The following is a 25,874-nucleotide window of genomic DNA, read 5'->3' as shown; positions in this document are numbered from 1 at the left end:
CGAGTCTGTCAAAGTTAAGCATAATGAAATGGCTGCAGTTAGCCAGAGATTGTTGGTTATTAATTTTTTATTCAGTGGCAGACTTCCACAGATTGCACTACTGGTTCTGCTGCACTTATCCTTTATTCCTTCTTGCTCGTGTATTAAAGGGGAGGCTTTGTTATTTAGAGTATCTTGAAGATGCGCCCTTTTTTGAGTGGTTGCACTTGGAGCAGTGAGGTAGAAAATGTCTCTTTGTTCTGAACTCTGTGACATACAAACTGTTCTCTTTGGGCTTTTGGTGTTTCACACTTGAAGGGCTGAGTGCCCTGAGTGAGACTGGGTTTCTTGCCACAGTATCATAATCCATCAAAGTCCGTCTCTTCAAGGATTTGGTCCAGACTTGGGGCCTCTTGCATATGATCATCTTTAGAATTGGATCTATAAGACTGTCTATATAGCAGATCAGAGACACTCTTGTGTTTGCTTGCAAATGATGGCATCACGTGGTGCCTTTTTCTGTCCAGTGCCATCTTTCACATCTCAGTGCTCTGAGATGGTGTGTAGTATCATTGGGAAGGAAGCAGGTCAGCATTTATCTTCTCGTAGTCTAATTAGTAAAAGCACATGCTTTGATTTCAGCTGGTCCCACGACTATCTAGTTTAATTTATTACGGTGTGAGCAGGGTCGTGACATTCTGTCTTTTTTTTTTTGGTTTTGGAAGGTTTTTTAGGGGTAGATTGAAGTCCTGTGGTTTCTGATAGTGACAGTTTGAAGGGTAGCCTCTGGAGAAAGAGCAGTCTCTAAGGCTGAGCTCAGTTTTTGAGGGAAGTTAAGGTTTTCCACTGAAATAGTCTTTGTTTGGGCTGGGGCTGCGTGTGGGCTGGATTAGGTTGAAGACAAGGTATGCTTCATTTGTGCTCTTTGAAGTAGGGGAACACTTCATGATCTCAGGCTGGGAGGAGGCTTTCTGGCGTTGCCATAAACATGTGGAAAGCACTTCTCAAATCTGGGCCTGGTTGGCAGTGCTGTCTCTCTCTGTGGGGTAGATGAAGCTCTTGATAATACAGGAGTCTCTCTGTTTTTCCCTGTTTTGCCTCTCCTCTCTGCTGTCTAACACAGTCCCCTGTAATTTCCCTAGGGAGACAGGCCTGCTGCTTTGTATGCAAGTCACTCGGAGTACTGAGCAGAGACTGTGATGCTGTTCCCTCACTCTTTGGTGCGCTCATGACTTTTAATTACCAATTTTCTCCAACAACAGAGGAGGCTTCATTGGCTTCTTTGTTTGCTTTGCCTTTCCACTGAGGTCTTGTCTCTCTGATATAATTAAGAGCAATTTAGTAATTATGCAGGCATCTGATTAGAAGTTCCATGACCTTGGTTGTTCCATGTCAATCAAGGGGCAAAGCTTTCAAGGTGAGAACTTTGCCACTTAGCGAAGAGTGACCTTTTATCTTCCCTTTCCTGAGATAAGGCAGCTCTGTCTTCCATTTCCAGGAAGGAGCTGCCTTATCTGGGGAAGCTGACTGTTTTGGTCTGTGAAAAGAGCAGCTTGCAGTGTTGATGGAGAGGAAACTTGTTCACTATGGGAGACCTGGCGGAGTGTGTCTAACTGCTTGCTTCAGTGCGACAAAGATGCAGATGTTCTGAGGTTGTTTAGTGGGAGCTGGTGGATTGGTGCAGTGCTTTTGAGAGTGGCAGGCCAATCTGTACTTCGTTGAAGGTGGAGTGAAAGTGTCTCTTACTCTCTATGAAAAAAGGACTATTTCCACAACCAGATCTTTGTTCCCATTTTATCTGATCAAACTTTCTGCTCAGAGTTGTTGCTGACACTACAGTTGAGTATGAATTCTTAAAACTAACATGTCGAGATGACACAAGAAAGATACCTTTCCATTTAGGGAATTAGAAGAAAATACAGGGAGCTTTCCTCCTCTTCTCTCCTTTTTGGGCAGTTTGGGAAATAACCCATGTGATAAGTCTCTGCCAACCTCTCTTCTTTCCTGTCATTCTCAAAGACTCATTCTCACGCTGTTAACTGTGGCAAGGTACTTGGTGAGTGAGACACAGCAGAGTTCATGAGTTCATAGACCGTCAAGGGATGTGCGAGTGCAAAACCACAGGTAAACTCTGGCTGAGACCCAGAGCATCCCCACTGGGCCCCGCCTGGGAGCACAGGCCTGGCCTGCAATCAGGAATCTCTTAGGAAGGGCGGGATACACCTGCTCAGCATCCCTCTCTATCGTACCCCTAACCCTCCGGAGCAGAGACCCGCCTGACTTTTCTCACATGGGGAGCATCAAAGCTCTGGGCTTTGGCTGCTGGGCAGCAGATTGGTGTCTTAGGCCTGTGCTGTCCAGCAGTGCCTTCCCCTGAGGAAGTCCTGTCCTCTTGGTGCTGATACCAGTGCTGTGACAGGACCAAGAGGCTGCATGTCCTTCTCCAGTCGATGCTTTGAAGTAGTGGAAGTTTTAAGTGTGTGTGTGCGTTAACTGAATCCAAGTCATTAATCTGTTGTGGAAGGTGCTGTAAAGATCAGATTCACTGCCTGTAGTTACTGAGATATTAATACTGCTTAAAACATAAGTATTCTAACGTAGCCAATCTGACATAATAGCTATTTGAATTTAACTCCTGGGCTTTTAAGAAGGGTTTTTGATACCGGTCGCAGGAGGTGGGGTGACCAGTTTAAACCCTCAATTAATGGTAGTCTTTCATCTGTTTTTTTTTCTCATTACCAGTATTGGTAATGAGAAAAGGTGGGAGCTTGTGTTGGAATTGTGCTTTGGAATATTTTACAGGAATGCTGTTGTGATGAATACTTGAAATAAAGTCATGAGTTTAGATTTCTTGTTATGCCCCCCTAGTTAGGTAGGCTTGTCCATCAGGATTTCTCAGTTTCTGAGGAGTTTGTGTTGGCAGGAAATGTTAATAATCCCTAATATTGTCCGTTTGCTATTCAAAGTGTTCACTTTTGAGTAATAGATGTGTGGAAAATTGCCTTTGCAATTTATGTCATGGACTTTTACAGTAGTAGAAATCAAATGCTTGGGATTGTTATCAAGGTCCTGGTTTCCTTTGCCTGTGATTCAACCCCAAGTTGTCCAGTGTACAAAATTTCCCATGCTTGTACTTCTTTGTTTCAATTTATGGAAGATTTTCTGCCTTTTTTTTTTAAATCTTTATTCAGTGTCTTTTGCTTGTCTGGAATAATACTTTGCTAAAGTGGTGTATCCTGTTTCCTCCCCAGCTGGATTCAAACTAATTTCATATTACATATTTGAAAAGGGCTTTAATATTAAGCAAAAGTTTAACTGAGAGCCATGCTTCTGAAAACCGTAGCTGGCAAACAAGCACTGTGAAAATGCTGTTAGGGGTGGGGAAGGAATCTGGTACGGCTGTGATAAGGTAAGTAAGGAGTAGCTGGCTGGGCAGCAGAGCCTTAAGGGATCTGTAGGACTGGAGCAGAGCTGAGATGTGAGTAGTCCTGAAACTGAAAATACCAACAAAATGTTAGTCATGAGGTATATTTGGGTGTTTTAAAGCCCTCCTTGTTTTAAACTTACTACTGTGATTAGTCATGGTGCTCCATAGTGAAAGTGAGGGACTGGATACATCAGCATATATGTATTTAGTTTAGGAGGTCTGTGGAGTGGAAACTTGCTAAGAAGGATCTTGCTGCAAGCTGTGCTGTGCTCTTTGTTGTGCAGTGGGGCTCTGGGATGCAGCTTGGAGCTTGGGCTGTGTTTGTTCTTGCACTGTGCTTGTTCCTCTGCTGGCTGCAAGGGTTGCGTTGTTCTGGGGAGAGAGCTGTCCGCTGCGGTGGCTCACCATGCAGGTGAGTTCACACCAAGAGACACACTGTAGCACAGGGAATCCATTTCTCTCCGGTAATTTGAGAGTGTTGTGACTCTTGTTTAACAGCAAGGTGCCTCATGGCACTTTGAAGTTGTCCCAGAGGTCATCTGAGAGAGGATGCTAGGTCTAGTTTAGTTTCAGATACCTCCCTTGAGAGGCTGTAGGAGCAGTCCTTTGCTGCCAGGAAGGTAAAGCAGAAGCAGTGAGGTAAAGAGTGAGTGGAATGTCCTGGAGACATGAGGAAATGGAGTGCGGGGAAGACATTTTGCCAGCAAATTGTTTTTCTTGTAGATGTATGTCCAAGTAACGTGGATTTATTTTCCTTTTAAGTGTTGCACACACTTTGTAAGGCACCATTCATTTGTTACGGTTGCCACGGTCCTCTGGAAGCTACCTTTGACAGCTCACGAAGATGTAGTCTGGGAGAGGTTCCTGGGCTGTAGGAAGAAGACTTTAGGAGGTGACACAAGGGTGTGGTCAGCATGCTTGGAAGGTTGGGAGCAGCTGGCACTCGCAGGCATCCTGCGCCCCCATAAAGAGGCAAAGGGACTGTGGCTGTACTCCAAGAGACCAGGTCACAACTCTTTCTGGATGCTGCTGAAATCCTTAAGCTTAAGATCTTCTGGGATCTGATCCATGCAAAAATGCAGGAGAGGTGTTGTCCTACTTCTGGAATTAGTCTCAAACCTGCTAAGCAGGCAGGAAGCACACAACAATTTCAGACTTTAGGGAGCTCTTGGGAAGATTCTTTCTACTCTTACAGCAGTACTGGAATATCTTGTGGAAATTAGAGACAGTTTGCTTTAAAATAGATGGCATGTGCAATAGGAAAGGCAAACAGTAAGGAGAAACTAAGGTAATTTCAGTACATAGGAATTGTTGTTTTGTTTTATTTTAGTTTGTGGGTTTTTTTAACGGTGACAGGGAAGTCTCTTGTTTGTACTCTGTTCCTTGTTGGAGAAAATTCAGTACCGAGTGGCAGCCTTCAAGTTCTCGTGAGCTGATTTTGCCTAGCGATAAGTCTCTGTTAATTAAAAGGGTTTTGGCAAAAACCTCATGAACTTCCCTGTGCAGAGGGGTTTCCTTTACCCTCAGTACCTGACCACAAGTGGCTGTGGCTATTGCTCTCTGGAAACAGGCAAGGAGAAGTAAATCATAACAATAAATCAGTGTGTACCTCACAGCAGAAGTGTTCCCTTATTTCTGAGCCCACAGTTTTGGCAATACTGTTGGATTCTCCCACTCCCACTATTCTTGACACAAATGCCATGTTATTCTTTTATTACACAAAGTGATAGCTCTACCTTCTCAACCAGCTTCAGACACTGGAGACTCACATGTGTTGGAGTAATTTTCTGTTCCTATGGATGACTTTTGCGTACTCAGACAGCCCTGGAGGAAGAGATCCAAACAAGTCATTTTGTTTTACAGGCATGACTTCCATTAGGGATCTAGCATGGAGAAAACTGTCCGGAAAATAACACTGAGTGGCTTGAAATGTGTATTACAGGCTCGCTCCTACGGGAGCGTGCACAGTGAGGGGAGAGTCGGGGGAGGAACACCAGTGCCAAAGGTCTGTTCTTCACACTTGACTGGCACGTTAAATTCCCTTCCCATGGTGCGTCTTTCTGACTTGCTGTGGTGCTGTCAGGCTTTGCAAGTGGGGAAGGTTGGAAGGGTTCAGGTGTAAACGCAACTGACAGCTGAGACAGAGCGGGGCTTCTGGAGACAGGAGACCCGTTTGGAGGTGCTAATGAAAGAGTTTCTGGTTTTCTTCCATCTAAATCCTCCAGAACCAAAATTACCCACCTGGGGTGTCTCTTTGGCACACTTTGCCATCCAAATTCTTTAACCCAGGCTCCAGAAACTTTCATCCCCTCCTCTAAATCCGCCAGACATTTTATTGAAGGAATTCACCATGCTGTGCCATTAATAATTTTCATTCCCTACTCTCCCTGGGACAGCATGGTGAATTGGATTCCCTTCTTAATTTATCCAAGATTATGATCCTTATTCTGGATTAACGTGCATTATAAAACCATTTGGTCATTTACCAAGTGTCTGATTACAACTTCAGCAGGTTAGTACAGTGAGGGAACAGAGGCAGGACCCTTATTAAGTGATCAAAGTCACAAAGGAAGTAAGAGTTCTGAGAAGATATGAAGTGTAGTTGTCTTTAAACAGACGTTTTACGGTAGCAAGTCCTTCGTCTTGGTTGGGCTTTCCTTCTCCTGAATATTCAAGTCCAGTTGTGCAGGACAGCAGTTTTTATAGAGTTAGCACTAGCTTGTAAATGACAGCTTTTAGATACGTGTTGTTGAAAAGGAGACTGAAGGGTTCAACTTGTGATCTGCAAGTAAAATTTCATGTGATTGCCATCAGCTACTTGGAAGTGGAGAAAATTCACTCCAAGTGAATGCTAAAACCTTTACTTGTAAACATGTGTCCTAAATGTGGGTAAAGGCTACATTTGGGATCCCAAGAAAGAGGTGGTGGTGGTGGTGGTGGTGAGAGAATGGTCAGTATTTTGTGTCAGTCCCTGCTGGAGAGCAGCAGTGGGACGGATTTGGCAGTGGGGAGACACTGAAAAAGGCAGATGAACTTGCACAGGTGGCTTTAAGCTCAGTAAAATGGAAAATTAAGCAGCTGCAGAATGGTGTGTGTTACGTCCTGTGAATTAATGCAAATTGTTCAAGTCAGTGAGCTATGGACTGAAAATCTGATCTGCTGAGACTGTACTGGGAATTTCCCTAGGTTTTCTTCCTTCCAGGGAGGAAATGATTCCACTCTTTGTTTCACAAGCAACCAAGACTTAATTAACACTTGGAAATTGCTTGGAGATTCTTGGGTGAAAAGCTAGCTGTGAAGTTCTAAGGATATTTGATTAAATGCAAAGAAAAGCAATGGTTCTCTTAGAGAACATGGGAGTGTGAGCTGCTGTCACCAGGAATCATTTTCTGCTCTGAAGGCAGGAGTGTTTTGCTCAGCATTCTTATTCTTGGTGACAAAGGCTTGTTTTGGTGAGATCAACTCATCAAAGGCTAGGAGCAGTGTTTGTGCTGTGTGCAATCATGGAGTGAAAAACCTCCATCCCAGTGAAGCGGTGGAAGCTCGGCTTTCCTGGTAGGTTCAGCCTTACATCAGGGCAGGGCCTTTAGGGATGATCACTTCATTGTTTTTTGCTACACGTGTGTAACTGGGTGCTACTTCCCTGGGTCAGGAAGACTGCTTTTAAACCATTGGGAAGGTATGGGGGAAAGCTGGGATAGAGAGAAACTTCCTGACTGCCTGGCCAGCGGGGAGGAAGGCTCTGCAAATGTCACTCCCCCTGCACGACCATGGGGCTGTATCTTTGGTCAGGTGAGACGCAGCCTAGAAGGGCTGGGGTGGCTGCTTGCCAGTGTTCCTCTCCTGCTGGTGCTGCCTTCAGGTGAAGCGCAGAAGAAACAGCATTTCTGGCTGGTGGCTTATGAATTTCTCTTGCAGCCCCACCTGAGAGAGGGCACAGGCTGATCTGTCTCCTGTAACTATTGCTGGTAGGAAAACTGGAGCATAATGTCGAATAAGAGTGAGCTGTGTAACAGGAATATTGTCTGTGTAGAATCAGACGTGATCTCAATGATCCAGAGCAATCTCAGATCTTTTTAAAGACATTAGCTCTCCCTACCCCGGATATAGTTCGCAACAGGGTCACCTGGGCATTTCTCCACTCTTTGTTTCCTGTGACTCTGAATTCATACACATTTTCTTTTCAATGGGGGCAGACAGGCAGGAAGATCTTTGGCTAGTCTGAGAAAGGAGTTCTGATGGGAGAATGAGAAACCTAATGTTTGTCTACACACAGTTGATTAATTTAAGCTTACAAGGTGCCAAAACACCTTCTCAAGCTGTCTGCCAAATAAGATCTATTACTTCAAGCAACATGGAAGCAAAATTTATTTTTGACATCTTGTAAAATTCTGTCCAAATAGGATTAGCCCTCCTTTCACAAGTGATTAAAAAAAAAAAAAAGAGGAGAAAAACAAAATTGAAAACACTTAAGGCTATTACTGCAAAAGACTGAGCTTCAGTGAGTAAATACGAGATTTTTGCAAGGATGAGCGGAGACTCTAAAGATAACAAACCAGTTACTATACTTTTCTAGTAACTTTTACTGGTTACAGTACTGATATCAGTTACTACAACTCCTCTCCTCTGAGGAAGGCTGAGAGAGTTGGGGTTGTTCAGCCTGGAGAAGAGAAGACTCTGAGGAGACCTTATTGCAGCCTGTCAGTACCTAGCAGAAAGATGAGGACAAACTTCTTAGCAGGGCCTGTTGTGGTAGGGCAAGGAGTACTGGTTTTAAATTAAGAGGGTAGATTCAGACTAAATATAATGAAGACATGTTCCGTGATGAGGCTGGTAAAATGCCAGAGCAGGTTGCTCAGAGTATTCAAGGCCAGGTTGGCCAAGGCTCTGACCAGCTTGATCATCTGAAGGTGTCCCTGCTCACTGCAGGGGCTTGGACCCGATGGCCTTTACGGGTCCCTTCCAAGCCAAGCTATTCTGTGATTCTCTACTATCCTCAGCTGCCTAATCTCTCAAGACTCTTCCTATGGCTGCTGCTTTGGGAAGCAATTCCACTGCCAGTGGAGGAACTCAAAAGGTCACTGTGAAACTCCAGCAGTACTGGTAAAGAGCCACTTTTTCCATTGCTTCTTTTAGAAGTAATGGAGTTCTTAAAGTCATCTTTCCTGGAAGTTGTCACTGATGGTAGAACCTGTGTCGTATGTGTATATTAACACCGTTAAAGGAGAAGTAGATTGACCCAGAGTAGCCTTTATACTTTAGAGATCTAATGGTGTACTTTATTTGCAAGCACAGACTTTCTCTTAGTATATACTGACTTTTTATTTAGTGTATATTTCTTCTAAAAACACGTAAGCACATCTGCTTTCAGACCAGTCAGTGGTATGAGGCAAATAGAAAACTTGGAGGGTTAAAGAGGAACTTGTTTGTGACTTTTTTCTACAAAGGGAAAAAGAGAAGCTGCTTTTCTAGGCAGGAGGACAAGCTGCAGGGGAAGAGGGAGAAGGGTGTGTGATGGTAGGTCGAAGTTCTAAGTTTCCAGTTTTACAGAAACTTAATTCACAGTAGTGGGAGTGAAATGAGAGATTAAAAATCAAAATGAAATGGTTTTTGTGTGAGAACATGACCTGTGGAGAGTGATATATGCTGGATCCTGCTGAGGATAACCTGGCAACCTTGATCACTCTCCAATCTGCAGAGCCATTCAGCATCACAGGAGCAGGGCAATATGCAAATGCTGAAACACCTGCAAATCAGACTCGAGGAGCAATCAAAGTGAGATAAACATTAATTAGTATAATACCCAAACTCTTAATGGAGGAAGGAACGTTGATTACAGAGCCTCACTGGGGACTTCTTTCCGTCAGAGATGGTGTATGATGACAGTTTCTGATTACACTTACTCAGGCAAGAAGTAAGACTTTAAAAACTGCTTAAATATGGAGAGAGAAGAGCAGAAAGCAAACAAGTTGATCTTTCTATGAGTGGTTGAACGTGTTTGGCTCATCATAAGAGTATGTGTTTTTCTTTTTTGCCTTTCAAACTTCTGAGGTGAATTTTTGAACTAATTTTGAATGCTTCCCTGGATCACCGTAAACCATGAGCATCTTAGACTTTTCTTTGCTCTCCCCATCTCGATCCTGAGATGCTGCCAGCTGCAGGGGCAGAAGCACTGAGTGGGAGTGGGCTTCTCACAGCCTTCATTTTTGACACTGTTTTCTTTCCTTGTTACCCTGCTCCAGCATCAGCTGCTTGGAGAGTCTGAGAGTAAAATTAAATACAATAACCTTGAACTCAATCCCTTTTTATTCATGGTTCCTGCAGTAAGGTAGAAATGTAATAAAAGCTCATGTCATCTAGGAAAAAAAAAAAAAAAAAGGCAGCTTTTAAACAAGAAGCCAAGGTTTTGTAGAATAAATTTACTATATGTACCTGAAGTTTAGAACAGCAGTGCCAAGTATCCCCCTTCTATCTTGCAATCTCTCAGGCTTGGAGCTTGGGCTGAAAGGTGACCAGAAGCCTGATTTGCTGTGATGTGTACAGTCCTCATTTAAGGAAAAAGTAATTTAATACTTCGTCTGCCTTATCCTCCTGTGCAACTTCATTTCTCATTCTGCTCTGTAATGTTCTTTCTCCTTGGTTGATCGCTTACTTTTGTACTTCAGACATGAAAATGAAGTTCTTTGGTATTCTAGAGAGGTTTGCTCCAGCCTCAGTTTTCTAACCTTTCTCATTCACCTTGGTGTGCCACTTGCCTGTCCTCTCTCCCATTTCGGGAGTTATGTCATCCCTGTCACTTTCAGGGGACGTGGACGTTCAACATAGAGAGCAAAGGGTCTCCGGCTGCTGTGATGCTTCCTTACGGCTGCATTCTGTCTTTCTCAGACACCTTTCTTGTAATCCTTCGGCCTGTCCTTAAACCTTCCCTGGTTTTAAACTTTTTTTCTGATGCTGTCTGATCCCTAGCAAATATAGATGATAAAAATTACAGTTTTTTTGGTTGGCACTGTGAAATGCTTGGAGACTCGCATACAAGCGTAGCATTATTGCCAGTGCTGACGGTACTGTCAGGCACTATCCAGTGCCCCAGATTCCTAATGCCTCAAAGGTTTTTCCTGTGGGAGTAAGGAAACAGTAGATTTTCCACCATGAAAAGACAACAGCAGAGGAAGTCTTTCAGTAGCCACCTGAATGTGAGATTTATCAGAGGAGTTATAATGGAATAAGAGGAAGTGATCTGCTCTGTGGTTGCAGATGGGGCAGAGGACAGGGGGCCAGCAAGAGATGCCCTCAAGAGGTTCCCAAGAATTGTGGGGAAGTACTCTTGGAAGTTGCTGTGGGTATTGGAGAAAATTGCCTGTAAAATGGAGAGTGGCTTAAAGGCAGCAGGATGAGGGCTTTAGGACAAAGGAGAAACAAGATCTAAGTTGGGGGTGAAGTGCAGAGGGCTTGGGGGCAGAAATGTTTCAGAGGGGCAAGGCAAAGTGAACACTTGGATCAAAGCAGCTGAATGGTTGGCTTTTTTTTTTAATATCTGCTTAGATCAAAAAATAAAAGTCTGTGTGGATTAAGAGATAATCCACTAGATAGATTTAATCTGCCACGTGTATTGCTTCCACAAAGAAAAGCGCAGGGAGGGGATAGTTGATTTGGCTCAGTGCCCAGCGTTTGAAGGTAGGTGATGTATTCTCCTTTTTCCACAGACCCCCCCTTTCGCTTGTCCTGAATGAAGCACATCCTGCTGAAAGGGAGGGACTGGCACTGTAGCCTCCTGCTCTTTGCAACTCCAGAGTCATAGTGAATCTAACTAAAGGCCTTTCTCAAGTAGAAAAGGGCACCGAGAGCAAAATAACACAGCAGTGACTAAGAAAATAGGCATGGGGTAGGTTCAGATGCTCGTGGTGGTTTTGGCTGCCTGGGCAATGGGTTCTAGGAGGCAATATTGGGCCATTTTATTAACACTTAATCCCTCTTGTCCTGATTGTCCTCATCCTCCCTTTAATGGAGGTTGAGGTCTGAATGCCACCTTTCCTCCAGCACTGCCCCTGAAATCCTCAGCCATATCCCTCCGTTCCTTCCTTCCTGTTTCCTTTCTGCACAAAAACTGTTTGAGTCCTTTGAGTAAGTTCAGTTTCCACAGCAGCAGACAAAGTTGATCAAACATGAGGAGCTTTTCTCCACGTATTTTTTCCAGTAAGGATATGGTATGTTGTCTCTTGTAACTAACACATACAGCTGTACTTGAACTGTTAGTGCATAACAGTCATGCACTTCTAGGAACCTGTACATTTCATGGAGTTTGGATTAGTTGGATTGAGGGGATTTAATTTTTTTTTCAAAGTTATCTTGTTCAGCAGCAGTAAATTAATTCTATAGACTTACGTGTATTCCTTCTGTGTTGTGGACCTGCATCTGTACAACCTCAGGTGAAGGTTTTTGGCAGACCTCATAAGGTCAGTGGGATTTGGCCTGTCAAATCCCAGAGCAGGAGATGACAGGAGGAAGTACAGAGTGCCTCACAGAACATCCATCATGGTTTGAAACACCTGAGCTGGCACTGGACAACTTCCCCAGCTTGTGCTGGGAGCAGGCTGTCTGCCAGACGCAGTCTCCTTTCACTGGTGATACTTGGTGGGCAGTGGGGTTGGATGTCTTCCCTCTTTTTTCTGCTTGTTCTCTGAGTGAGGGAAGGGAGGGGAAGAGGTTGGTACCTGGTGAAGCACTGGGGTTAGTGTGGGGCAGGAAAGGGAGTGAGGGAGGTGTTGGCCTCACTGGACTCACATTCATGAAGTGAAAGGGAGGAGAACACTTACTGGGTTCCAGGCCTGGGTTCCTAGCACTTCCTTCTGGGAGAGAAACATGTGCCTTGTCAGATCCTGGAAATTGTGTCTGGAGGTCAGCAGGGTGTACTGGCTAAAAGGCAGTTGATACCTCACTTTCATTTGGAGCTTCAGGAAAGTTTGTGGAGTTCTTCTAGGAGAGAGGTCTACTCTCAGGTGAGAGAGAAAATTGCATCATTGATTTGAGTGAGAGCAGCAAAGCAGAAATAAATGACTAGGTTTTTTCAGCTTTGAAGGAAGTAAAAATAGTGAGATGCCCCTAGGGAGCAGTACTGGAAATCGTGTCAATCAATACAATTATGAATCTTCTGGAAAAGAGGTGAACTGTGAGGTGGGAAAGCTTGCTGGTGAGAGCAGTTAGGAAAGGTTTAGGTCCTTCAGAGGCATCTCACACTTGAACCAAACAAGGCAGTGGGGCAGTTTTATGACACATGAAATTTGCTGCAGACAGGTGCTAGGAAATGCACACTGAAGGGAACAACAGAAACCACTCTGAGAACCTATCAAGTGTATGAGTGATGTGGACTTACTCCACTGAGGCAGAGGGAGGGTGTGGGAAGGAAATCATGAACAGATTTGTACTCGGTGTTGGTACAAAATACAAGCTGTTAGACTGTGTTTAAAATAAAATGGGGTAATGGAGAATAATTCTGAGAGGGAGAATCTCATGAGGTTCAATTTTGCTCATCTCCCACTCCAAACAGAGTAAGGTAGAAACAGGCTGTGTGCTATCATGCCATATGCATAAGGAAGGATTTTTCATGCCTCCAGGAAGAGGAGAGCATGGCTATAAACAAACAGAAATACTTGAGGCTGTTTAGAGGAAGTGAGGGTTTTTCTCAGAACGGTACAAGGAGGATAGGCTGCTTGTACTTGCTGGTTTTCAATGCCTACATTGGGGGTGGGGGAGGCTTTATATTTCCATATTATAATAGAGATTGTGCTGCCCAGAGTGAAAATACTGGAAAAGATGGATTTGGTACAGTTTGAAACGGGGAATCATGAATCACTGCCGATCTCAAATTCATTACTGAAGGGCATTAGACAGAGCAGGAAAAGAGCATGAGAGCTCTCTGCTTAAAAGCAAAGAGAGACTCTTGGTGAAACTTAAAGACAATACTTGCAATTGCTTTTTACAGGCACAGAATGATCCAGTGGAACTCATTGCTACAAAACATCGCCAAAGTGGAGTGCTCTCTCTCCTAACGGCTTATGTAGCCATAAAAATAGCCTTCCCGGGCTTCCCTGTAGAGGGGGGAAAGTTCAGAAGACTTTTCAGCTTTTGATTTTGTAGCTGGGGACAATCTGCTGGTTACGCATGGGGAAGGAGGGCTCTTCTGAGAAGGTGACTCCGTCGTTACCTGTAGCTGATGCCTGCTCCCAGCACCCCTCATAACCTCTGCCTGGAGCTGTGTGGCAGTTCCAGCGGCGCAGTTCCAGGGCAGTTTCAGTCGTGCCCCTGGCTGCCAGGGGGGAAAGAAGAATGTCCACAATGTGAATGCAGAGGTGTTTCACCACTGACTGCTCTCCCCTGCTGTCACAGAGTGCTTTTCACCTCAGTCCCAAAGCATTCTGGTGCTGGTCTAGTGGTGTGGTTTATCTGCAGCTGGCAGCTAAGCACCACGCAGGCCCCTGCTCACCCTACTCCTGCAGGGTAGGAGGAGGAAGAACTGGAAGGGTAAAAGTGAGAAAATCCATGGGTTGAGATAAGAAGAGTTAAATTATTGAAATAAAATATAATTATACTACTAATAATACTGGAATGTAAAGGAAAATAACAGAAAAGAGAGAGAAATGAAACACAAGAAAGACGAGTGATGGAAATAAAAACAATTGCTCACCACCAACTTAAAGAAGCCTGTCCAGTCCTTGAGCAGTGGACTCTAGGCAACTTTCTCCCTAGTTTATGTGCTGAGCATGATGCCATATGGTCTGGAACATCCCTTGGGTCAGTTGGGATCAGGTGTCCTGGCTGTGTCTCCTCCCAACTCCTTGTGGTGGGGTGAGAGGCAGAAAAGGCCTTGACTCTGTCTAAGCTCTGCTCAGCAATAGTTAAATTATCCCCGTGTTATCAGCACTGTGTCTTGCTAGTTTTCCATCTTTCTGTGCCTCAAACAGCCACAGAAACATCATGCTGTGAGTCGTGGACTAATCCTACTTCATGCTGGAGTACCTAAAGCTCTCAATAGGATGGATCCAAGCGTGTCTCAACCAGCACTGTTTTGCACTGTGAAACAACCTGTCCCCTGAGATTCACATGCTTCTCTGAGGGGCTGGGAGCTGGCTGTTTAAAAAAAAAACCCACTCATTCTGGATTCTTGAGCTTAAGAAGCGCTCTTGCCTCCTAGGATCTCTCAGCGGGTGGAGGCCAGCCGGGCACAACTCCAGGCGATTGGGGAGAGAGTCACACTTGCCCAGGCGAAGATTGAGAAGATAAAGGGCAGCAAGAAGGCTATTAAGGTAGTGACTTCAGTGAAGGCTGCATGGCCGCTTTTCTTCCTTCTTTCTTTATTCTCGTGTAAGCTCTGCAGAAGAAAAGGTGCTCAGCTGCTGCAGCTGCTGCCCACTCACCTCTCTATGCCTTGCTGCTGAGCAGGATTGTGGTGAGAATTCCATTCCTGACTCGGCCAACTGGTGAATTTTAGACCTGTGAGCCACACAGCTCCGGGCTTTATATAGCCTTTAGAGGTTTCTATCCCAGCTGCTTCTTGAGAAAGAGAAAGGTCATGTGCTGAGCTAAGCCTAACACCCTCACTTCAGGCTCATAGACACTTACTTGAATGAAAGCCGCTATCAGAGAGCCTCCCTTTAGTGTATCTTAATCCCATTCAGCCATATAAGACTGATGAAAATCCTTCTCTCCCCACTCTTGCTCCATTTTATAAAGAATTTCCAGCTCCTTTCCTGCCAGTGGAAGCCTTATTGCCAGCGATCTGCTCGTACTTTTAGAGAGAGAGAAGAGCTCTGGCAATTCCAGTTTCAGAAGTGGCAGCCCATGCAACTTTGGGTCTGTGCACATAGCCCTTTGGAGTCTGTTGACTCCAAGGCTGTCCCTTCCCACTGGCTGCACAGATTGCATTTTACTCCTCTCCATGTGTTTCTGTATCATAGGATTGCCTAGTTGTTGGAATTCTTCAGTCCCTCCTTGTTTCTCCATAGGTATTTTCCAGTGCCAAGTACCCAGCCCCTGAACGGCTGCAGGAGTACTGTTCAATTTTTGCTGGTGCAGAAGACCCAGCTGAACAGAAATGGCCAAGACACAAGATTCAGAGCAAACACCGAATGCTGGATGAAAAAGCTCTGCAGGTAAGGAGGAGAACAGACCTTGGGAAGGACAAGCAAAGAGAACCTGGAGGCTGTTAATCTCTTTGATAAAGGGAGCCAGGGCTTTGAGACATAGACTGGGACTAGAACATACTTTGATTTGGCCTGTCAGAGGGGAGAGTGTGAGGTCAGGCTGGGAAGCTTGTGGAGATGCCAGCTGGAGAGGGCCATGTCAGTACAAGAGCTTGTCTGGGTGGCTGTCAGCTGCCAGGTCTCTGGAGCTGTTCCATTTCCTGAAATGCTGCTGTTTCCTGCAGCAGTGCTGGTGGGTGCTGCTGCCTGGCCTTGAGGCTTTGCCTGTGCATAGCAAAGCAACTGGGGTCAAGCTTATAGTTGTTTCAGAAGTAGTTTCTGAAGGCTCTGATGTAACTGACTTCTGGTGGGTGGGGAAAGGGAAGAAGGCTTGTGTATGTGCCAGGAGAAAAAGGAGTCATTCATTAGAGCATTTTTCTGCCCCAGGAAATCATTGCACTCGGGCATTGTCCCTGGGTTGGAAGGCGAGGAGTTGCCGTGCTTGAAGTTGAAAAGTCACTGTGTATGTGCTGTGTCAGGAGTACCAGATGTGCTATTCCTAGCAGGTTAAGGAACAATTTGACAACTTCCCGGCTTTCCACCCCTAAAGAGACTTCCTTCCTCATCCTTGTGTGACTTGGCCAAAAATAAAGCTGCCACTAAATAATTTATCATGCTAAACTTTCCTGAGTGTTAATGGAGTTGAGACCTCACACAACGAGGTAGTTATGAATATTTCAGCCGGGCCAAGGAAGCAGGATTGCTGGCCGAATGGACAGCTGGCAAACTTGAGCAGGGTTCCTGCTTCCTTCCAGTCCTGGCAGTAGCACAGGCAGAGCCGCATGGGACACGCTGGTGTCTGGCAGGGGGGCCAGTGGGTGTTGCTGTCAGTCTGGTGCCCCCATCCCACTGGAGTGTGGGAGGAGCGGAGGCAGGCAGGGAGTGGACAGGGAGATGGGCTCCCACCCTGAAGTGCTTGTGCTGAAGTACAGCCCGTTGCCCAGGGAAGGGATTGAGCTGTTAAAAAGCAGTGTCCCACAAAGAGCAAATGGTGTGCTTGTTCAGCTGGCTCCAGTTGGCTCCACGTGCCATTCCCCACAGCCATCTGCCTGGAATGCCACCTCTTCCAGTCAGTCTCTCTGTACCATTGCCATGTTCTGCCCTTTGTGACTAAAGCTGCCATCACCACAGGGACTTTTATTTCAGGCCCTGGGGGATGTTTGTTGCTCCCCTCCTGTGACCCGTCTTTTGATCCTCTTTCGGGACTGTTGGTCTTTGTCTGGCTTTGCCGAGTCTGCCTCATGCAGCAGTTGTCACTCTTGCCAAGCTCGCACACACACGGGCTCCTGCAGCTCCTCTGTGGGGTGGGGGGACGCTGCTGTCAGCAGGTGAAGGACGGAGGGGCTTGTGCTCAGTGGGGCTCAGCGTGGCCACGCTCCAAGCACATTCCAGGGCACAGGCCCTTCTCAGCCATAGCTGAGCACAGGGCCTGACGTGCCTCGCAGTAATGAAGTGTGACAGGGAGGAGTCTAATGTTTGCCCTTACGCTTTCCTTAATTAGTCAGGGCTTTCAGCAGAGGCTCACTGCCTGTTTTCCCTTCCGAGGAGAACCTCTCTGCTGCGAGCGGTCGCAGTGGCCTTTGCTAAACTCCACTTGCACACACGCACGCACCGCCTCATCAGGAAAGCAAACTCTGTTTGAGGGGAAGTGGTGGCAGCCTGTGCTTAGCCTTTAGGGTTTTTGCCCTGGGGGGTAAGCAACTGAGTTGGAAATGTGTGTGGTTCTGCAGTTAATTTCAAATGCTTCCCCCTTGGAATTTCTTCGTGCCCCTCCACCCCAAGCAAGTGAAAACTCAGCTGTTTAGAGGATGCTGTTTATGTTGGTAAGATAGGAGTGGGTAAGAGTGCCAGAAACACAGTGCTTGTGGTAAGCCTGGAAAGCCCGCTGCTTTGCACGCTGCAGTGGTAGTGGCAAGGCAGGGCTCAGGAGGGAGCAGGCTGCAGCCCTGTGGGGCTCCCCAGGCGCTGGTTTCTCGCTGCCTTTGTGCTGGGAGCTGCACGTGCCACTCAGGAGACAGGAAAACAGAGTGGGAGGTGTGGTCTGCCTGGGCGTTGGAAGAAGTTCCAGCAAAAGTTACCGTCCACTGCTGGAGTAACTCTGCTATAGGCTTCAAAAGCGTCAGTAACTTGGCGTGTCCTTGTGAATTCTGCCTCTCCCAGAGCCTGTCATAGGCATGTGTAGGCTCAACCAGGTTTTTGTCACTTGCTCATCTTGAAGTGCTTTCCCGGATGGCCTCAGTACTCCATTGGTGTGGAGGGAGTGGGATTTCTGCTGTGTCACACCAATTCCCTTTGTAATCCTGTGTGTTTGATTAAACTGAAGAACCAGAGTGACTTCATATGTTTTTAACTGTAGGTTCTTAGGAAGAAACATACCTGAAAAGGCAGTGTCCTCCCTTGAGGGTGTGATGCTGCCTGGTGCTACACCCCAGGTTGGCGTGTTTGAGCATTCAAGCGCCACCCCCATGCCTTCAGTATGTCAAGGCTGCCAAACCTTGGCTTAAGAGTTTAATGTTCCTAAAAGAAAACTAATATTTAAATGGCACCTTAACTTGTGGAATTCACAGTTGCAGGATATTTTTGATAGTGTGCTATTGTTCCAAGTTTCGGAGCAGATCTAGGTACTCGAGTAAGACTAGTACTTTGATGGCATTCAAATTAAAAGGATTATATTTCACGTTTCAGAACACTCAGGCTCAGTGCTTTTGTAACTGCCGTAGGTGAGGTTTGTTAGTAAATGTAGGTAACGGTTGCTTTCTCACTACACCCTTAAAGTCACGCACAATCTTCCAGTGCTAACTGAAATCTACAAAGCAAGAATTAAAAAAATATATCTATATAAATGACTTGAGGGCTAAGTGTGTCTGAACAGTTCCAGCAAAAAAAAGTCAGTACTCCCTCAGGCTTAAAAAATTAAACATTGGAAAATTAATATTAATGATCAAAAGAACCTTTATTTTTGAGTCTCTGCTTCTACAATCTCTAAATAAGAATTTCTATATTTTTGCCTATTTGCTTCTCTAAAAAAAACAGAAGGTGTTAATTTCAATGCATTTTTCACGAGTTGGAACCTGAATTGAATCTAAGCCTTACATGTCCTTTCTTATAGCGTTTTATAGTCTCAGAGCATCATATAAACTCCTAGTGGATTAACTGAACTGTGACTAAGCCATTTCCTTGGATTTCTGGCTACCAGATTCAAGGCTGAAATTTCAGTCAGCAGGAACTGCTTGTGTCACTGAGATGTGGTCCTAAAACTGAACCACTGGTGGTCTCTATTTCTCCCATACAAGTAGAAGGAGGGGAGAGGGACTCAGAGAATGGCGTGGCGCAGGGATGCTGGAAATAGTGAGGCATTAGGAAGCTGTGGACAGTATTTGGAGTGGTCTTCCTCCGGTGGCAGAAGAAAACCGCAAGTGTGGCCAGTTATTTAACCTGGCAAAGTGCCCTGGTTTCTCCTGGTATGAACACTTACTGCCTCGTAGCTGCTGCTTGCCTTAGTTGTGAAGAGAGAACTGTGAAGAGTTGTGAAGGGGCTGATTAGGGGTCTGCAGAGGGGCCTGAGGTGGAGGTTTGTTCATCCCAAACTGTCTCTGTTCAGAAACTGATGCCTCTCCTCCCTATAGAGTAGAGTGCTGTGAGCGCTAAGCTTCAAGCTCCCAGAGCCTGTGGCAGTGGGCACTGTCACGCCAGCTGGAACACTGGTCTGATGTGCGATGGCAATTCCCGTGCTCTATAAAAGTCAGGCTGTTCAGACGCACTAAGTCCTTTTCGAAAGGGAGCTCTATATATTATGCATGAAGTTTTAGAACCAAGAGAGAGAAGATTTCAGTTCATTAGAGCTGAAAACTCCTGCAAATCCCTCAGGCTTTGCAAAACCATCTGGCACATGTTCCACCCTGCACACTCCTTTCTGCCTGATCTCTTGCCTAGTGCAAGCGCTCTGTTCTTTCTCAGCCTCTTTTTCCTTTGCCTTCTCTGTGTATCCCACCAGTGCCATCACAGCTCTTAAAACATCAAGTGGAGGCAACAGAGAGGAGGTAATAGAGATGTGTGGGGAACTCTGCCTGCATGAAAATGTGTCATAATTGGACACTGTAACAAAAGCCTTTTAGGCTGTGGTGCTTGATCCCTGCCTCTGACTATAGAGCAGGAGTGGTGGTTTTATTCTGATGGATCCGTGCCACAGTACCTAACACGTGTTCAGTCTGACCCATCTACTGCACCAAAAGCACGTGCCATGAGTCTGAACTGCCGGCCTTTGTCATGAGCGTGGGGTTGCAATGTTGTCCATGTGCTTCCTAGCTCAAAGGGAGGTAGAGAAGGAGCAGGAGAATTCCCAGACCATACGATGCATCCAGCAGTGTGAGTTGTGGTGGCCGGGGAGAGCTGCCTCAGCAGCTGTGGTTCTAGTGTCTTACCACCTTTTCTCTGTCTTCTTGCAGGAAAAGCTCAAGTATTTCCCTGTGTGTGTGAGCACCAAAATTCACCAGGAGGATGATGCAGAAGAAGGCCTTGGCAGCCTTCCCAGGAACATCAGCTCCCTCAGCTCCCTGCTACTCTTCAATACCACCGAGAACCTGTGAGAGCTGGAGCAGTGTTGTGCTGCTCACCTGCCCCTGTTTGTCCCCAGAGGAGCTTTCCCTTCCCCAGGGGTAGCAGTGACTGCTTGTTTTCCTGGGGATGTTACCTATCAGGCTCTTGATAGGACCAGGATAGGGCTCTGCTGGCTTCCAGCTGGGAGCCTTGCCTTCCCTGCTCTTTGCCTTGGGTGGAAGCAGTTATTTTGTCCGCGCCTGACCCTCTACTCACCTGATTCAACCCAATTTTTCACTTTCTTTTGCTTAGTTCTTCTTATTGTTCCTCTAATTTCTCTCCAGCCTGTCACTCCTGCCCTTCTCTGCTCTATGTGCCAGCCTAGGTACTGCTTCTTCTCCTGACAATTCCTCAGCGTTACTTTACTGCTTTTGCTGCTTTAATGTCTCCACCACCTCCCTCACTGCAGTTTCCTTTCCCACTGGGCTTTGCATCATGGTTCTTCCTTCTGCTCTTATTGAAGAGCTCTTCAAGCTCTGCTTGAGCTTTCAGCTGCTGAACCTTCTCTCTCTTCTCCTGAGCCATGGATCATTTCGTCTTTTTGTCTGTCCTCCTGGACTTTGAGTGACAAGTCATTGGTGTCCTGCTGCAGACCGTAGGATGGTTTCAGGCCAGTGGTAGAAAGGGGAGAGTTTGGTCATGGTGGCACTACGGTGGGGCTTTGCTTTAGAATTAGACTGGAGGCTGTGCTGGTGGCATGGGGAGCTGCTTGCCTCCTGGTTGTGGAGAGAAAAGGCAGGAAAATGGAGCTATAAGGAGGAACCTGGAAGGCCCAACATGTTCCGTCATTATGAATGAAGTCAGGTCGCTGCCTCCAAGGCCCTCTTGTATACACTGTTTCTTTGGGCCTTGGCTCTCAAGGCAGCATCACTAAAATACTTGTTCTTTGCCCTTAGGTACAAGAAGTATGTGTTCCTGGATCCTCTGGCTGGAGCAGTGACCAAGACCCATGTGGCTCTGGAAACAGAGACAGAAGAGAAGCTCTTTGATGCGCCTCTCTCCATCACCAAAAGGGGACAGCTGGACCGACAGGTGAGATGCAGCTGCTTACGCTTCAGAGGGTGGTACTCAGCTCTCTGAAAAGAAGGGACTTCTAGGGTGGTGAGTAGGTGGGACAATAGCCCCTTACAGGGCTGCAGAGTACCTCGTCAGAAGGACATTGCCTGGTTTTGTGTTTGAGGTCCTAGTGTGAGCTTGATGGGTGAGACAAAAGCCTCACGCTTGGCAGGCATTTCTCTCTGCTCAAGCCTTTGTTGAGTGATGAAAGGAGAGGAATGGCATATCGACTTACCTTGCTGCTTGACCTCAGGGCTCTAGGGGGGTTTGGAGGAGATATCACTTGATCAGCTCCGTTGTGCCAACTCCTGAGCCTCATGCGGTGTCTGAGAGGGAGGTGCCACTGCTGGAAGGTCCCTGGAGTGAAGTGTGATCCCCGTCATTCCTGCTGGGAAGGGGTGCCTGCTGGTGCAAACAGAGGGCCAGCCAGACTGAGCAGAGGGCTGTGCTTGGTGTACACATGGGCAGGCAGTGCACCAACCCAGCTGCCCCAGCATGTGACTGGCACCTGACACCTTATAGAGGCCGTACCTGGGGTGTACCAGCTTTGCTGGAGTGTCATTTGGGGCTGGGAAAAGGAGCCTGGGCGTCATTTGCTCATTGTGGACTGGAGGATATAATGTGTATATATATAGTGAACAAATTCTTTATTCACAGTGCACCATCACTACTGTGTTGCCTTTGTGTTAAACACAAAAGCAAACCCCTCTAACTACTGGGTTGTGCTTCTGCACTTCAGTCTTTGAAATGGTTCAGACACTATCCTCTTTTGGAGGAGAAGGGACTGGTTTATTTAGGCTGCACCAGTTAGTGCATGAACCTTTCAGGGGTCACTTGCTACTATGAAACTAAGAAGAGTCCTGCACTTCCTCCTCCTGCAGTCTACCTTTCCCAAGCCTGGTCTGCAGGAGGTAGCTTCTGAGCATAGAGCTGTAGGGGTGGCTGATGTACCAAGGGGCACCAGCCCAGCTCTGACTGCTGCCCAGATTGTTCCCTGCAGTGCCCCTGTTTGCAGCAAGCACATAGTCACTGCCTTACCTTGTGGGTTTGGGTTTCTTTAGGTCGCTGAAAATTACTTCTACGTGCCAGATCTGGGCCAGGTCCCTGAGATTGATGTGCCCTCCTACCTGCCAGACCTGCCTGGCATTGCTGCAGATCTCATGTACAGCGCTGACCTGGGCCCCGGCATTGCACCCTCTGCCCCCAGCAGTGCTATTCCAGAGCTGCCCACTTTCAACACCGAGTCAGTGGAGCCTTTGCAACCAGGTATTGTCAATCCCTGATCCCAGGACCCTATGAAGGGGGAGGGCAGGCATTGCTGGAAAGTGGAGACGAGGCAGAAAGTCCCTTGGTAGAAATTTTAAGATGGACGTTGGACGGATGATCAATGTTGCACCTCTGGCTTAGGCCTGAGTGAAAGCTGCAACGTGATCAAGTTCTGGCCTGACTGCAGCCCCTTCACCTCCCTCCTGCATGGCTAGGGAGGAGGGAGCACGGTGTGCCAGGGCGTGGTGTGTGTCAGCCTGATGGGCTGCCCTTGTGTGAGTGGGATGCAGCTGGGGAGGGAGAGCAGGGGAATCCCAGACTCTTGCCTTGGCCCTGCCTTGCTGTTAAGAGATGGTGCACGGGGCGGGAGTGCTCTGCTGCAGGCACTGAGGACTCTGATCTGTTGCTGCTGAGGTGTGTGAAGCTCTGAGCTGGGACTCTCAATGTGCCATCCCCCGGGACTCTTCAGATAGAACTTCTTTCACATTTCAGATCTTCAAGATGCTGAGCTATTGCCACCGCCTCCCCCTCCGCCTCCCCCACCGCCTCCCGTTACGGCAGCTCCGGTGCCTCCTCCACCGCCCCTGCCCCAGCCTGCAGCAGCCTCGGAAGCGGCTCAGGCAGCGCGCGAGGAGGGCGGCAGCTCAGCGCCTGCAGGTAAGGGCTGGCCTCATCCAAGGCGGCACCAGCCTCCTTGCCTTCCGCCCGTGTCCTCGGGCCACCCCCTGTGCCTTCCCAGCCTTCCACCAGAGGGGGGGAGCTGCAGTGGGAAGAGGCACTGTCAAGGTATTGGAGTACCCCTTCCCAGGGGAATTTGTCCGGGCCTGTAGCTGATGCACTGACCCGTGGCTGCTGCATGTCCTTCCTGTCCCTGCAGCTTCGGTCCAAGGAGCCCCAAAGGAGGTGGTGAACCCCTCTACTGGGCGTGCCAGTCTCTTGGAGTCCATCCGCCAGGCCGGGGGCATTGGGAAGGCCAACCTTCGCAGTGTCAAGGAGAGGAAGCTGGAGAAAAAGAAGCAGAAGGAACAAGAACAAGGTGCGGAGGCTCTTTGGCAGAACTGCTTTTCCTTGCCCAGACCGGGGAGGTGTGGGTCTGCGGGCAGGCGGGCGAGTCAGGAGCACAGTGAACTCAGAGCAGAAAGGAGTTGTCTCCTCACAGGCTAATGTAGGTCTCAGGTGTTCACCACTCAGCCAGAGCTCTCTGAACTTGCTAAACCCCAGTGGCCCGAAGGGCATCTCTCTCAGGGCTTGTGGAGAAGTTTCACATGTGATGCACAGGACCTGACACACAAAGGAAACCCTGGGGGCCAGGTGGGACAGGGCTGAACCTGTTTAGGCACCTTGGACGAGGTAGCTGGGGAGGGGATTGATGGAGCTGCTCTGGCAGAATGCGACTGCAAATGCACAGCCCCTCAATGAATTCCACTCTTGGCTTTCCTCGGAAGATGCCGTTAACCCTGCTGTGCTAGTGTTTACCTGACCTGCAAATGGACTGTAGTTTAGGGTGTCATACAAAATTAGATGTTTGGAGTTTTTTCTTTAATGTGAAGGTAGTATTGCTGGGAAATTCTTTTGCCATAGTGCTTAGCTCAGAGTAATCTTTCTTCACTGACTAACTAGTTCTGCTCTGTTTCAGTGAGAGCTACGGGACAAGGCGGAGATTTGATGTCAGACCTCTTCAACAAGCTGGTGCTGAGGCGCAAAGGTACTGTCCTGTGATGTGGGCTGTTCCTTTCCTCTGGGAAAGAGTGAGAGCACTCCCTGGCTCCTGAGTTGTGCCAGCCACACTGTTGGAAACAGGAACAGAGATTTTCCTGGGCAGGGTACCACAGTATAGCTGGGAGGCTCTTTACGGAGAATGAGCAGAGGAATCTCCGCCTCAAGTCCAGCTGGAGGCACTGGAGGGGTTTGTGTGTTTCACAGGATGAACCCTGAAAGCTACCTGTGAAGAAGGGACAGCAATGTCTTTTTTAATCCTACGCTTGGGCAGCTGGGCCCACTGCCCGTATCGGCACTTGAGATGCCCTGAGGCCATGGCAGGTTCCTGGGGCATTTAGATGGAAGGTCACACCTCGGCGCTGGGCAGGTGACAGCAGGGAGTTGCTTAGGTGGAGCTGTAGTTAAAAACAAGGCCTTGGCACAAGTCTGTGACAGCATTAAACATGTTGGCTGTTCTAGTTACCTGGGTGGTGAGAGCATGGCTTCCCCCCTCCCCTTTGCTGAATTTCTTTGGTCTCTGGTCCGCAGCTGTCGCTCACTGGTGATTTCCTTCCCTCACAGGTATTTCAGGGAAAGGACCCGGAGCTTCTGGGAACGCCGATGCTCCTGGCAGTCCTGCTGGTGCCTTTGCTCGTATGTCGGACTCGATACCACCCCTCCCACCCCCACAGCAGCCCGTAGGTGAGGAGGATGAGGATGACTGGGAGTCATAGAGGGGTTGCATTGAGTATTAGTGTGAAACTGTTGCTGTCTGAAAAATTTCCATCAAGTTGAAGGAAGCAGGTCCTTACTGCCTTAACTTTGGTAAAAGTGGGAAGTGTCATCAATTAAGAGAGTATGCAAAGGGAAAGTCCAGCTGTCCAGCCTTACAGCCCAGCACCACAGCCACAGGCTGGAGGGCACCAGCTGCTAGCCAGGTGCTCCCCTCCCTGAAGGCACAGTTTGTGCAGACCGTGGGGTTTGGACCTACTCGAGGGGCAGGTGACTCACAATGGAAGTTTCTCAGAGGCAGCTGTTTCTGTCCCTGTGGGGCTAATTAACGTACACGGAGTGGGTAACAGCTCTGTGCCATAAGTATGTACTCCTTGTGAAGAGCCTGGAGAGGTAGCGTCCAGCTACTAAAACTGGAAAGGAAGCAGCAAACAAAGCTCCTGGGACGAGACTTGCTCAGGATGACAGAGGTAGGTGGGAACAGCTGAGGGATTATGTGGCTGCACTTGGTGTTACTGTTGTTCTCCAGCACTGACCCACAACCCTGGAAAGAGTCCCAAGAAAGTTACATTTAAAAAGTTACTTTGAATTCAGAAGCTATGGGGTTAAAAAGAGCAGAGCAATCCTGTGCTTAAGCATGATCAAAGAAGCGCTGTATCGTGGCCGTATCTTTATTCCCCTTGAAAGAATGAACTGCTTCAAGCTACTGACTGCTTGAAGCAAGGTAGAAAGAGGGCGAGAAGAAATGTTACCCACAGCTGCTCCATTACCACTCTGTGTTACTCCAACATGACATAAATTAGTGGTCTGCTAGTTTACAATTCCTGTGAAAAGCTCAGTGATGGCATTGGTCAGTCAGGCCTCCTGCACTTGGTGGTTGATGG

General features: G+C 47.4%; 1 protein-coding gene across 4 annotated transcripts in view; it reads left to right on the top strand.

Moving 5' to 3' along the window:
• The window catches only part of WASHC1 (WASH complex subunit 1), a 121,297-nt gene extending 95,425 nt beyond the window's left edge, over window positions 1-25,872 (top strand). For all 4 annotated transcript variants that reach the window (XM_066184227.1, XM_066184226.1, XM_066184230.1 and 1 more), the window contains 9 exons: window positions 14,595-14,706; window positions 15,406-15,552; window positions 20,088-20,224; window positions 21,135-21,270; window positions 22,356-22,560; window positions 23,053-23,217; window positions 23,438-23,596; window positions 24,197-24,265; window positions 24,841-25,872. In XM_066184227.1, coding sequence (XP_066040324.1) covers window positions 14,595-14,706; window positions 15,406-15,552; window positions 20,088-20,224; window positions 21,135-21,270; window positions 22,356-22,560; window positions 23,053-23,217; window positions 23,438-23,596; window positions 24,197-24,265; window positions 24,841-24,992 — 1,282 coding nt within the window. In that variant the 3' untranslated portion in view covers window positions 24,993-25,872. The remainder of the gene's footprint in view (window positions 1-14,594; window positions 14,707-15,405; window positions 15,553-20,087; window positions 20,225-21,134; window positions 21,271-22,355; window positions 22,561-23,052; window positions 23,218-23,437; window positions 23,597-24,196; window positions 24,266-24,840) is intronic.
• Window positions 25,873-25,874: the final 2 nt, after the last annotated feature.

Source organism: Chamaea fasciata, unplaced genomic scaffold, assembly GCF_029207755.1.
Source record: "Chamaea fasciata isolate MVZ Bird 193981 ecotype frontalis unplaced genomic scaffold, bChaFas1.0.hap1 SCAF_5, whole genome shotgun sequence".
Classification (NCBI taxonomy): Eukaryota; Metazoa; Chordata; class Aves; order Passeriformes; family Sylviidae; genus Chamaea; species Chamaea fasciata.
This window is presented reverse-complemented; position numbering and strand designations above follow the sequence as displayed.